This window comes from Thermobia domestica, chromosome 10, assembly GCF_964235325.1.
Source record: "Thermobia domestica chromosome 10, izTheDome1.hap1.1, whole genome shotgun sequence".
NCBI classification, from domain to species: domain Eukaryota; kingdom Metazoa; phylum Arthropoda; class Insecta; order Zygentoma; family Lepismatidae; genus Thermobia; species Thermobia domestica.
Genome location: NC_137463.1, coordinates 135,500,111 through 135,512,635, shown reverse-complemented (window position 1 = coordinate 135,512,635; position 12,525 = coordinate 135,500,111). Strand labels below are relative to the sequence as shown.

At 31.7% G+C, this 12,525-nt stretch overlaps 1 protein-coding gene across 1 annotated transcript in view; it reads right to left on the bottom strand.

Annotated features, from left to right (window-relative positions):
• LOC145661616 (chitin deacetylase 7-like) overlaps positions 1-10,386 on the bottom strand; it is a 141,403-nt gene extending 131,017 nt beyond the window's left edge. The window contains exon 1 of the mRNA XM_081726938.1: positions 10,219-10,386. Coding sequence (XP_081583064.1) covers positions 10,219-10,386 — 168 coding nt within the window. The remainder of the gene's footprint in view (positions 1-10,218) is intronic.
• Positions 10,387-12,525: the final 2,139 nt, after the last annotated feature.

The window sequence follows — 12,525 nt, the reverse complement described above, 5'->3', positions numbered from 1 at the left end:
CAATTAGACCAAATTTACAGAAAAGTTGGGAGATCTGGACTCCAAGATAAACTCCCTTCTTGCGTCTCTGCTTATCAAAATGACATAATTTATTCGTTGGGTTATTGTATGAATATGCTCCAACGTGTAACATGGGGTGATTTTTACCTCTTAAACTCGGTAGATTGAATTCCCAAACAATAAGCTATTTCTGCTAATTAAAGGAATTCACATTACAGGTTTCATTAAAATCAGAGAAATTTTATGAGAGTTATCATGTCATAGATGAACGGGCAGTTAGAAAAACACAATCTACTCAAATGCCGATTCACTCGAATGATTAAAACATCATTAACGCTTGCTTCCCTTCAATAAATACAACACTACATGCTTTGCTATATATCGTTGTACTGAAGTTTCTCAAGGTCAATAAATAAAATTCTAGAAGAGCAAGCAAGTTTTTCGGAATCAAGTGTCAGTTACACAGTAAGTATTAGACATAGCTATGTCACGAACTTATTATTTTAACATATAATAAAATCTTCCAAAGTAAAATAACAAATCAAAGTCCGGAGATTTGTTAGCTGAATTAAATAAAATTCAATTAGCATAAATAAATTAAAAGAACTTAATAAATAAATGCGTAATGCGTGGTCAGCATAGTAAGTCGGTTATAATAACTACATAATTACATTACAATTTTAAGTCTAACACCAAATAATCCACCAGGCACCGAGAATCAACCATTTCACTGTATATATATATTCATTCACCAGTTATAAAGCACTTACATTTGAAAATTCAATGACATTGGATATCGACATTGCTTGGTTAGAAATTGAATTTGTCATCATGTACCATTATTCACTTTTAACATTTTGCTTTCAATTACTAAGATTTATATAAGCAGTGTTCTACTCTTATAGTTAACATGTCTCAAAACGAAGTTTTAGTCATTTTATGTTATAAGTGTTAAACATATTTGAAATTTAATAAAATTTTCAGTTTATAGACCCACCTGTATTACCACGAGCAAAAGCGAGTATTCACGCTTAAAATTACTCACATATTGCAACGTTAGACAACCGACAATGCAGTTAAAGGCGTTCTACAAATGCTCCAATTCGTTGAAAGATGTCAATATAGGAAACGGCAATATCTATCTATATATCTGTTTATCTATCTATCTCTATATCTGTATCTATCTATCTATCTATCTATCTATCTATCTATCTATCTATCTATCTATATATATATATATATATATATATATATATATATATATATATATATATGACACTGCAACGAAAAAAAATCGGAGAGAAGACATCTTTTAGTATCTAGAGAGAGACTGATATCATGAGAAAGTTACAGAGATCTTATTTAACTTTAGATATACCAAGGAAAATCAATGATGGTCAGACATTAATTTCATTTACAGTTTATAGTATTTTGTAAAGCTCTGAACGTTTTACATATTCGTTTCAACGTTGCCCTTACCTTTTATTAGTTTTCAGTTTTAATATATCTACTGAAGCTCTATGAAGAAAAAATAACATGTTGTGCGCAATGCTTTAACTCTCGCCTTTGTTTTGCAAGAATTTTCTTTATCAACAAAAGCATTAATTATATTTCCATTTTTTTTAAAAAAATATTAGTATTATGTCACACATATTAAAGCTAACAAGAATATTTTCTGGCGTTAAATTATTGGTTTCCAGTGTGTTTGGAAAATGCAATCCAAAAAGAAACGGAAAGACAATCTAAGAAAGTAATACTTGGTGTGAAGTGTGTGAAGTTTAATTTGTAAAAAATACTGCATCAATAGAAAACATGTCGTATGTTTGAAATGTGACAATTACTAAAATCGTATATCTTTGACATCTCTTGTTAAACTGTAAGTAATCGAGAAGTGTCATTTCGTAAAGAACAATAAAAAAATTAAGTAAGACATAAACAAAGATATGAATGAGTGTTCCGATAATATTTCAATAAGATTATTTCCCTCTCTCGGTTAATAAGCGCATGATTCTTGCATTTCATCTCTAGATTTAAGAAAACTAATTTATCATTCAGCTTCTAAGGATAAATTCAACTTAAAACTATTATTTTTAAATAAAGTGCATTCGAACTGAAGACCTTAAGATTACTAGACCAGCGCTTATAACACCTCGACTATTTTTCCATTACTGGCTCCTAACATGATATTTGTCTTCATGAAATGAAGGCTAGAAAGAGAAAGAACGAGGAAAAATTAAATTAAAAAATAGAAACAAACACAGAAACTTCCGGATTGTCGAAAGGACGCTAAAGTAACCAAGTATAAGTTAGGAAAACCATTTTGAGAAAATCTTGTCGGGTACTAGTATAAGAGTAGTAGTCACTGAAATCATACTTTGCTCTTTTAAACTAATTGTGGGATAAGAGTTACTGGGAAAATTTGCAAAAATGGTTTCACCAATTTACTTGGTTACTTTAGTAAAGAAGAATGAGACGTTAATTCACTTTTAAAAGCACGGTTGAAAGGTATTTTGTCATTATCCACACAGTGAAATTAGCAAATTAAATTTTGGCACGTAGTGTTTGTTTGTTATTATAGCATATCGTTCGCGCCATAGCTGAGAGAAGGAGTATTGGTGTAGCTACAAGGATAATAGGCCTAAAAAAGTAGTAAAACTATATCGGAAATATCTAGTAAGATGGGAGTCTCACGATACACTGTAAATTTGCGGATACGACATTTTGAAGAAGAGGGAAAAGGTTAAAATTTAGTAATAAGAAGATATTGATGAACAAGGAATACACTTCTGTTCAGAAAAAGCTGGAAACTCTTTTAGAGACTTAATCCAAAAATGCAATCCAAGATCCAGAATTCCCACAGATCTGTACACAGGAAATTACATTCCACTCCCATCCCCCACCCCCCGATATAGACACTAGCTGCAAGAAGTAATTGTGCTAAAGTAGCCGAGCATGGTGAGACACTGAATCTTCATACAAGAATTGTTAAACGTGAAGACCGAGGGTTAGAAACTGTTTCGGACTTTTTATTTATTTTTTAAACGTGAAGATATGGTGAAATAATTAAAAATGTAAAATTTGTTAAACATGTAGATTTCAAATTTCATGCCTTGGTGTTAAAATTGGTGCTCATTGCCTATATCACATTTTCTTAACTATCAGTTCCAAAACAAATTCCTATAAAACTTTTCAGTTTAAGATCTCTACAATAATCAGTGATAGTTGGATGTGCGTGAAGTTAGACTGAAATGAACGCAAATAAGCATATAATTAAAAATTTATACTCCAGTCTTTTTTTATATATGATAAAAGATATTTCTACAACAAACATTTTTGATAACCAATGTATCATACAATATTCATAAATTTATTTATACACATTAGATAAACCACTCTCTGCAATAAAGATAAGTTTGTTTTCTTTATGACCACGAATAAAGATATCCATCACTTTCTGTAGAACGAAGAGTTGTGCTCCCAGCTTCATAAGAATTTCCATATCTTTCCGCTGCATAATATTTTACTACTTTATCATGACTGAAATCAGAGTGCTTCGGCATTATTACAAAACTCGAACCGTAAAAGTATGAAATTTACTAATACAAAGCACATCAAATCTTTTTTCGTCTTACTCAAGCGAAATGTTTTATTATAGTGCCTTAAGAGTTGGTTTCAAAAGTTTGAGGTCCTGGGTTCAATTCACGCTGAGATAATTATGGATTTTTTTTTATCATTTATAATATTAATACTTCTGATATATAATAACATGAAAAATATTCAATTTCCCTCGGTCTTAGAGTTAAAATGACTTTCTTCACAGGGGAAATACCAACATGTCTATAAAATCACGTCAGCGGTATCAAGCTTGATTCTTATTGTCTGGGGACGTAACGTGTTTAACAAACAATTGATGAATACATAACGCACATCCTTAGTATGGGTAAAAAATGTGACTGATCAAGAACAAATGTTATTGTTTCCTACCAATTCTTTGTTCCTAACTTTCTACTTCTTCTACTTCTACTACTACTGCTAGAAATATATCAATATTTTCGTTCGTCATAGTCAATACGTTTCATGTATCCGTTCAACCAAAATTTCTAAATACGAACAACTCTGTACTATATTCGTATGCATAGTTTGTTAAAATATCAATATAATGAATAAATAATTCTAATTCTTTTACTCAACCGAAGGACCTTACTATGTATCGTGATGAAGACAACGAATCCTATGTATTTTATTATGAGGATGACGATATCGTCATCAGTATATCTATTATCATCATCAGTGTTCTGCCACATTGACAGGTCTTTACAGGAAATCAACCTTTCTCCATTGTTAAGGAATCAGAATTTTCGATCTTCATATTCTCCAGAAGCTGACATCTTTCTGTTCCCCTCCTACTTCTTCCAAAGTATCTCTTATAACGAATTCATCCTTAGACAGTATCTTAACAATTTCTTTTCTTTTTTGCTATCAACTTCAGTATTCTTCTTTCCTTATTTACTCTTTTCAAAACTTCTTTATTTCGTATTTCCTCTTTCGAGCTGATTTTTCCATCCTTCTCCGTATCTACGCCTCGAACCTTATTATAATAGATATAATTATAATTGTAGTAAAAATTAGTGTGAAAATACACTAATGTAAGTATGACTGTCCAGCTTTACATTATAACACTGGATGGAAGACTCAGCCCGTTCTTATAGCCATTTTTCCGGAGTTAGTATTTATTACATATGTTGTGATAACTTTTGCGTGAATACTTATCTTCTATTTCATTAATGATGATAATTACATTTACAATAACAAAAGGACACGTTTTGTGTGGGATGTATTTTCCCTATTAGTTCTCACCCTGCCCTAAAACAAGCTATTTCAAAACGGAATGGCCTGGCTAGTATATCTTACAAAATTTACAACTTACGAAAAAGTGAAATTTATTGCCCCATTTGTTAACACATAACCAACAACCAACCCAGAAAAGTAACATTTCGATTCCGTGAGGTTGCTTATTAGAATGTTTTAATAATACATATACCCCATTTAATTTTATTAAGTTCTTCAATTTCCATTATCTCTCTTCAACAAAAAGTTAGTGAAAGTTGAGAATCTCAACATAAAAGACTTGGATTTTTTTCTCCCAGCTGTTCTTTTCAAGAAGACAGCAGCTAATAATTACTGACTAAATGTCGGATGATAAGTTTGTGTGAAACTTTTCATTCACATGTTACTCCACAGCAGAGATCTATTTAATCTTACTGGTGGAAATTTGGTAGCCCTTTTCATTAGCAAATTACCAAACATTTTAAAAATTCATATCAGACGACTATTCACTAAAAGTGGAAAGATATGGAAATTCTTCACAAAGATAGTAGTACAATTCTTCATTTTACAGTAAGTGATGCATATCTTACCATAAGTTACCTTCTTATATCTTAAATCATCTTCTTTTTAAAAAGTGAACTTTCACTTTGCTAATTTCACTGTGTGGATAATGACAAAATACATTTCAACCGTGCATTTAAAAATGAATTAACGTCTCATTCTTCTTTACTAAAGTAACCAAGTAAATTGGTGAAAACATTTTTGCAAATTTTCTTAGTAACTATTATCCAACAATTAGTAGAAAAGAGCAAAGTATAATTTAAGTGACTACTACTCGGATACTAGTACCCGACAAGATTTTCTCAAAATGGTTTTCCTAACCGAGACTTGGCTACTTGAGCTTCCTTTCGGCAACCCAGAAGTTACTGTGTTTTTAATTAAATTTTTCTCCGTTCTTTCTCTGTCTAGCCTTCATTTCATGAAGACAAATATCGCGTTAGGACCCAGTAATGGAAGAATAGTCGAGGTGTTACAGGCACTGGTCTAGTAATCTTAAAATCTTCAGTTCGAATGCACTTTACTTAAAAATAATAGCTTTAAGTTGAATTTATTCTTAGAAGCTGAATGATAAATTACTTTTCTTAAATCTAGAGATGAAATGCAAGAATCATGCGCTTATTAACCGAGAGAGAGAAATAGATCTTATTGAAATATTATCAGGAACATTCATTCATATTCATCTTTGTCTTACTTAATTTTTTATTGTTCTTTACGAAATTACAGTTCTCGATTACTTACAGTAACAACGGATGTCAAAGATATACAACTTTACTAATTGTCACATTACAAAAATATATGACATGTGTTCTATTCATTCAATACTTTTTACAAATTAAACATGACACAGTGGACATCCTGTTTTTACTTTCTTAGAATGTTCTTTTGTTTCTTTTTGGATTGCATTTTTTAATCACACTCGAAACTAACAATATAAAACCAGAAAATATTCTTGTTAGCTTTAATGTGTGTGACATAATACTAATATTAAAAAAAAAAGAAATATAATGGTTTTGCTGATAAAGGAAATTCTTACAAAACAAAAGTGAGAGTTAAAGCATTGCGCACAACATGCTATTTTTTCTTCATAAAGCTTCAGTAGATATATTAAAACTGAAAACTAACTAAAGGTAAAGGCAACGTTGAAACGAATAATGTAAAATATTCAGAGATTTTACAAAATACTGTAACCTGTGAAATAAAATGAATGTTTGACCATCAATGAATTTCCCTTTGTATATCTAAGGTTAAATAAGACCTCTTTGATCTCTTTGTAACTTTCTCATGATGCCAATCACTCGTAGATACTGAACAGCAACTTGTACCCGAATTCTTATTCGTTGAGAGTAATGGATATTTTTCTTTTTTTTTTTTTTCTTGGCGTTTCCTAGATTGACATCTTTCGAAGAAATTGGAGCATTTGTAGAACGCCTTATTTGGTTCTCAACTAACGAACTTTAACAGTATATTTGGTGGTCTAATATTGTTAGATGTTAAAAGTTGGAAATGTGGACGCTCCTTTGCTCGTTATAATACAATATATAAACGAAAAAAGAAAAAGATAATATGAGAAGAAGTATAATGTATACTATAGTCTGTTTACTTGGAGAAATTGAGGTTTCTGCAAGTAATTATGTAGTTGTGATTTTTCCTTTTTTAAATTCTAGTTCCTGGTTTGCTTCATACACACCAGACGTGTAAATTATTTATTTTATTGCCGATTAAAACAATATATTTCTTTATACCACTAAGCAATAATTTCACGTTAATACTCTTGATAATATAGTATCCTATCGATAATGTAATACAAATTTTGCTATTAAATATTATTGTTTTCTTGACAATTTTTATGGAAATTATAGTCAGGAACTAAACTAGAAATAAATAACTGCATTTAATCATAATATACTTGCAAACGTCGAATCTGTGGGATAATATTTTTAATCTTAAGACAGAAGGTTGCAATGCTGATGTGAAGAAACAGATAAAACTCATTGAACTGTAAATCACCAGTTGAGGAGAGATGTGAAGTGCGATAGTGACTCCCTGAGCGAGAAATCTGATTAATTGTTTAGAGTGTATTTGGAGATGATAGAGATAGTAATGCGTCCCACACAGACAGATTTTACCCGATGCACGTACACTGTAGTTTTAAGCGTGTACGTTGTCTTCCAAGAATATAGTAAATATTTAGGAGCTGATGTTAAAAATTTATATTAGTGTTATAATTTGATATGAGGAAAGCTTTACACCATAATTTTGACATTTACACCAAGCAACGAACAATTCCTGTAATATTTGATAAAAATAGTTTTGTCAGTGTATGAACTTTTTGACAACGTTTACAAAACTAGAAGTGCTGTCAGGCCCTAGCCAGTATTTTGTTAAGGGGGGATACAGATAAATTCTTTCTCTATCTGTTTTAAATATATATGACCCTTCTTAACCATTTTCTTGACACGCTTTTGTCATTTGGTACGCATGGTTCCGAGTTTGATTTTCGTTAGAGAATCAAGATCTTCGGTGCTTAGGCAATTTAAGAGCTACTTACAAAAAGAATTAAAGAATTCTAATCCAGAATGATAGAAAGTAACTGCTTAGAAACTTGTTATTTTAATAATAATAATAATAATAATAATAATAATAATAATAATAATAATAATAATAATAATAATAATAATAATAATAATAATAATAATAATAATAATAATAATAAATTTTAGTTTTTCACAGTTCCTAGGATTTAGGGAAACATAAAGGATCACATTCACCACAACTTCCAGAGCTATTTTCCATAACAATTACAGAAGAAATTTTATGTAGCAACTGTGATATTTTTCGTCTGCCCTTATTGGCGACTTGTACTAAAATTAGAACAATAATGCCAGTGTAGACTGTTAGGTGAACTCAGTTATTGAATAGCTACGGTGCCGCGGTTTGTTTTTTCTTCCTGTCTCTTGCATTCTTGCACTTACGCGTTTGGATTGTGCTGAAGACATGTCTAAAGATTGACAGGGGAATGGAGAAGCGTTGGTACGAAAAAAGATGTAGATTGAGCAACAAATTTTGCTACCCTAATAATCTAATGCACGAACTTTGACAGAGTTTCTTTTTCCGCCGTCATAGCACCTGTCGTTCCGAGAACATGCGTCCAGAAAAAAAAAATCAAAGCTGAAGGTAATGCAGTAAAGAAGTTAAAATATGAATTTGAAGATGACAGCATAAAAGTTCAAATCTAAAGTATTCAATGAGTGTCCGATAAGCTCTTTCTGTGATGATTTAATGTCTATGTTATTTTTCTTTTCTTGACAAGTGTGGAACCTAGTAATAGCTTCGGACACGACAATTCTAGAACAAATCCCAACTGCCTACAGCTTAGTCTAAAGAAAGGATTTAATTACGTAAAGTTAAGAATTAAAGACGATAGAAAAATGAAATGAAATCTTTGAGTTTTACGTCCCACGATTATACCGACTACATGTAAGGAGACCGTAATGGTGAAAAATGAATGAAATGTTAAAATGAGGAAATTGGGAGAAAACGGGAGAACCCCGAGGAAACCCACGCACACGGTGTTTGTCCACCATAAAGTTCACGTGGCGCGAGCTGGGATCGAATCAGGGACCCCATAAAGAGGAGAGAGTATTTTATTAATAATCAATAGAAATACCCTATAGATAAAAGTTATCCACATGTTAATATATGATTGTTTCGAAAAAGTAATGAATGCTTTAAAAAGATGCCATGTGTTCGACAAATAAAAATATAGCCTGCGTCGCAAGGAGGGGACACGTGACTGGATGTCCCCTTGGCTACGACACTGGGTGCTGTTATTTTTTATCTCTATGTTCACTATGTTCCTCCACGTCACTGATTGTATTTCGTTCCTCGTAAGCACTTACAAATACTTTATACCATAGTTTACTATCCCTCATAAGGGTCATGCCTATTTAGTAAGAAAAAAAAAAAGTTTTTGTGAAAGTAACAGTTTAGCAACAACTTCTGAAATAACACCGATGGTGTTTATTGCTAGTTTAAAATGACTCATCATCATGTCAGATGATTGATTTAACGACTAGTATTTTAACACTTTACTCCAAAGTGCGATGGGGTTGAAGTAGCACCAGACATAGGCCTCTATGTCAACATATAACACAACTCCTGGGTGACACAGTGTCATTGAGTTGAGTTAGCTTGGCCATTTTTTACTGTGTATTGTGTGGAGAGGTTCTGTAAATTCCTCCATTAGTATCTGAGAAAAATAGAGTATGTTGTTACTTACAATACTAATAATGAAATTAAATTTATCAAGTGGGAAGATACGGTAATTTGTTGCTAATATGCATGAGCACTCGTTTTGACAGAGGATGATAATAGAGATAGGATGAGAGATAAAGATTATTTGGGACTCTAAATCTTTAGATGGTGTAATACGTTAGCACAAACCGAAGCTAATTTAAATCATATAAAAAAAATACAGTATGTAATTGTTTCAAAGTCCAGGAATTGTGCCCTAGGGCAACATAAATAAATTGTGTGGAAAATTGATTGCGTAACCAGACATCAAAAGAAGTATTTTAACTGTTCGGCCACTTGAAGACAAAAGAGAAATGAAATGAAATTTCAAATCAGCATCCCATAGAATAGAATACATTACAAAAGAATATTACCAGGAAAATACTCCAATCTTCTGATTATCATCCAAGAATGGATATTAAATCTTTTCCGTAATAGAAGTTACTAGAAATAGATGTATAGGAGGGTAAGACAATTTTTATGTTATAATAGTTTAAAACTCTATAGTTAGTATAGAATGATTGGCTTAATTAATACCTGTGGTATTTCACTCGGTTGAAATCCTCCTGGTATATCAGTACCGGAACACCTACAATTTGGAAGTTGACATAACTCAGGATTGCATTGTTCAGCTGTAAGGAATCCAAATTGCACAAAACATATTACACAAAATTCTATGAATAAAGAATAATTTACTCGGACCATTTTCAGACAGAACGTTAACTAAATTTTACACGAAAATTAACTCCAATGAACCAATGTGAAGCTTTAATATTTCCTAATATATTTTTCATATATATAGTGCTCTAAGATTAGACATAGACGTGATATATTATACTACAAAAAAGGAGGATTAATGTTCGTATTATCTTCGGCCAGTAAAATTTTAAAATAAAAACGGAATGAAATGTGCCTTATCTCTGTGTTGTAAACTTCTAAAGATTTACGCAATTCTGCAGATACAATGTACAGAAGTCCATTACTTAATCCATAATCAATCAGGTCTAAAATTTACATTTCATTAAGTCTATGGTTATATCTTACTCCTGTTGAGAAATTCAGAATTAAGTAAGATTAGTAAGTATTAGCAAGCTTTTTTTTCATAAAAAATATCTTAAAAGACTTGCATTTGCGTAAGAAATTTGTGTTTTAATGTCTATGAAATGAAAAGTGAATAGACTAAGAAGAGTTTTATACCAGTCAGTTCTTACATCTTATCACGTAAAAGTGTGATGTAAGAAACAAATAAAATAAACAAACTGTACTTTTTTTTTACATATATTTACATACAATAAACAAGAATACATTATCGATAAAAGTGGTGGGTAGCTATTAAAGGCACTCGCTAGTCGCCAGATAACGGGAAGGATGTGGACGACTTCGTGTATTCGCATTTATGGCTAAATGACTAAGCCTTATGTTTTGATACTATTTATCCTAAACCTCCATTGATAATGCCAGGTAGAAAATAAATCTCCATGTTGTTAGAAAAACACACACACACACACAAACAAAACTGTACTTGTTCCGAGACTAATAAATAGCTTAAGGGATATTTCATTTCTAGTAAAGGACTGTCTCTACCTAGGGACTTCTGGGGCTATCGTCTCTTTAAGCTCCGAAGTTATACCAGATAAAATAATGCTTCTAGCGCTTGATCGTTGTGACAGAACCTCGAGTCCACGCCTGTATGCATGTATTCCACCACACTACAAATAGATTTCGCATCTTCAGTTAAATTTCAGGTTCGAGATGAACCATTTGCTGGATAATACTCACAGATATTTCGAAAAATTATATACAAGAGCAATATTAAAATTTGATTTGACAATATTTGTGTATTTTCATTTCAAGAATTCTAGTTTGGCTGTTGAAACTACTCCTTACTTTGATAAGTTATTGAATTACAGTAAATATTTCATAAACACTAGCTGTAATATTTTCCATAAGTAGAAGCTTTGCTTGGTATATACTTGAATACAATCTATTTGCTAAGCAAAACAATATATTCACATTAAAAAGCTACATACGTGTTACAGTTTGGCCAACTAATACTTTGGCTTCATCAGACACTATCATAGACACTGTATCATAGATAGTGTCTGATGAAGCCAAAGTGTTAGTTGGCCAAACTGTAACACGTATGTAGTTTTTAAATGTGAATATATTGTTTTGCTTAGCAAATAGTTTGTTTGTGTTCAAGTATAAACACTAGGTACTAAAAAGAAATGCTAAATACTTTCAAATAAAATTATCAAAAGTGTTTGTTTCTTTTGCCCTTGTCATTTATAAATGACTTCATTCTCATTAATTTGTATTGAAGAACTTTCTCCTTAAGTTGTTTCGACAAGAATGACTTAGTTGCTGGGTGAATTAGAATTATAGCTAAATGTACCGTTTACAAACCATCATAAAGCCAAATGGAAAAAGCGATAGCAAGATGTAATTAATTTTCGATCAACTGTTGTAAACCGATATAAACACAGTGTTGCGTTAGTTTATAGTATACTGCTATGTCAGCATCTCATACATTAAGTCATTTCAGTCCAATTATATACCCGTTTTCTTCCCAAATTTACCTCTTTCCTCTCCTTTGGGGGTATTCTAACTAACCAACTAAGTAACTATATGGCTTATGACACCCGGAGGATCAACGCTGCGTTCGCCAAAAGCTTTCCACTGATATATATCCTTAGCCAACTAAATCCAGTTTCTACTTTGTATTCCTATTTCTGCGAGATCCATCTTAATATTGTCTTCCCATCTGCACTTAGGTCTCCCTAATGGTCGTTTTCTGATTGGTCTTCCAGTTAAGACTTTGAAAGCCTTTCTACTTTCTTCCAT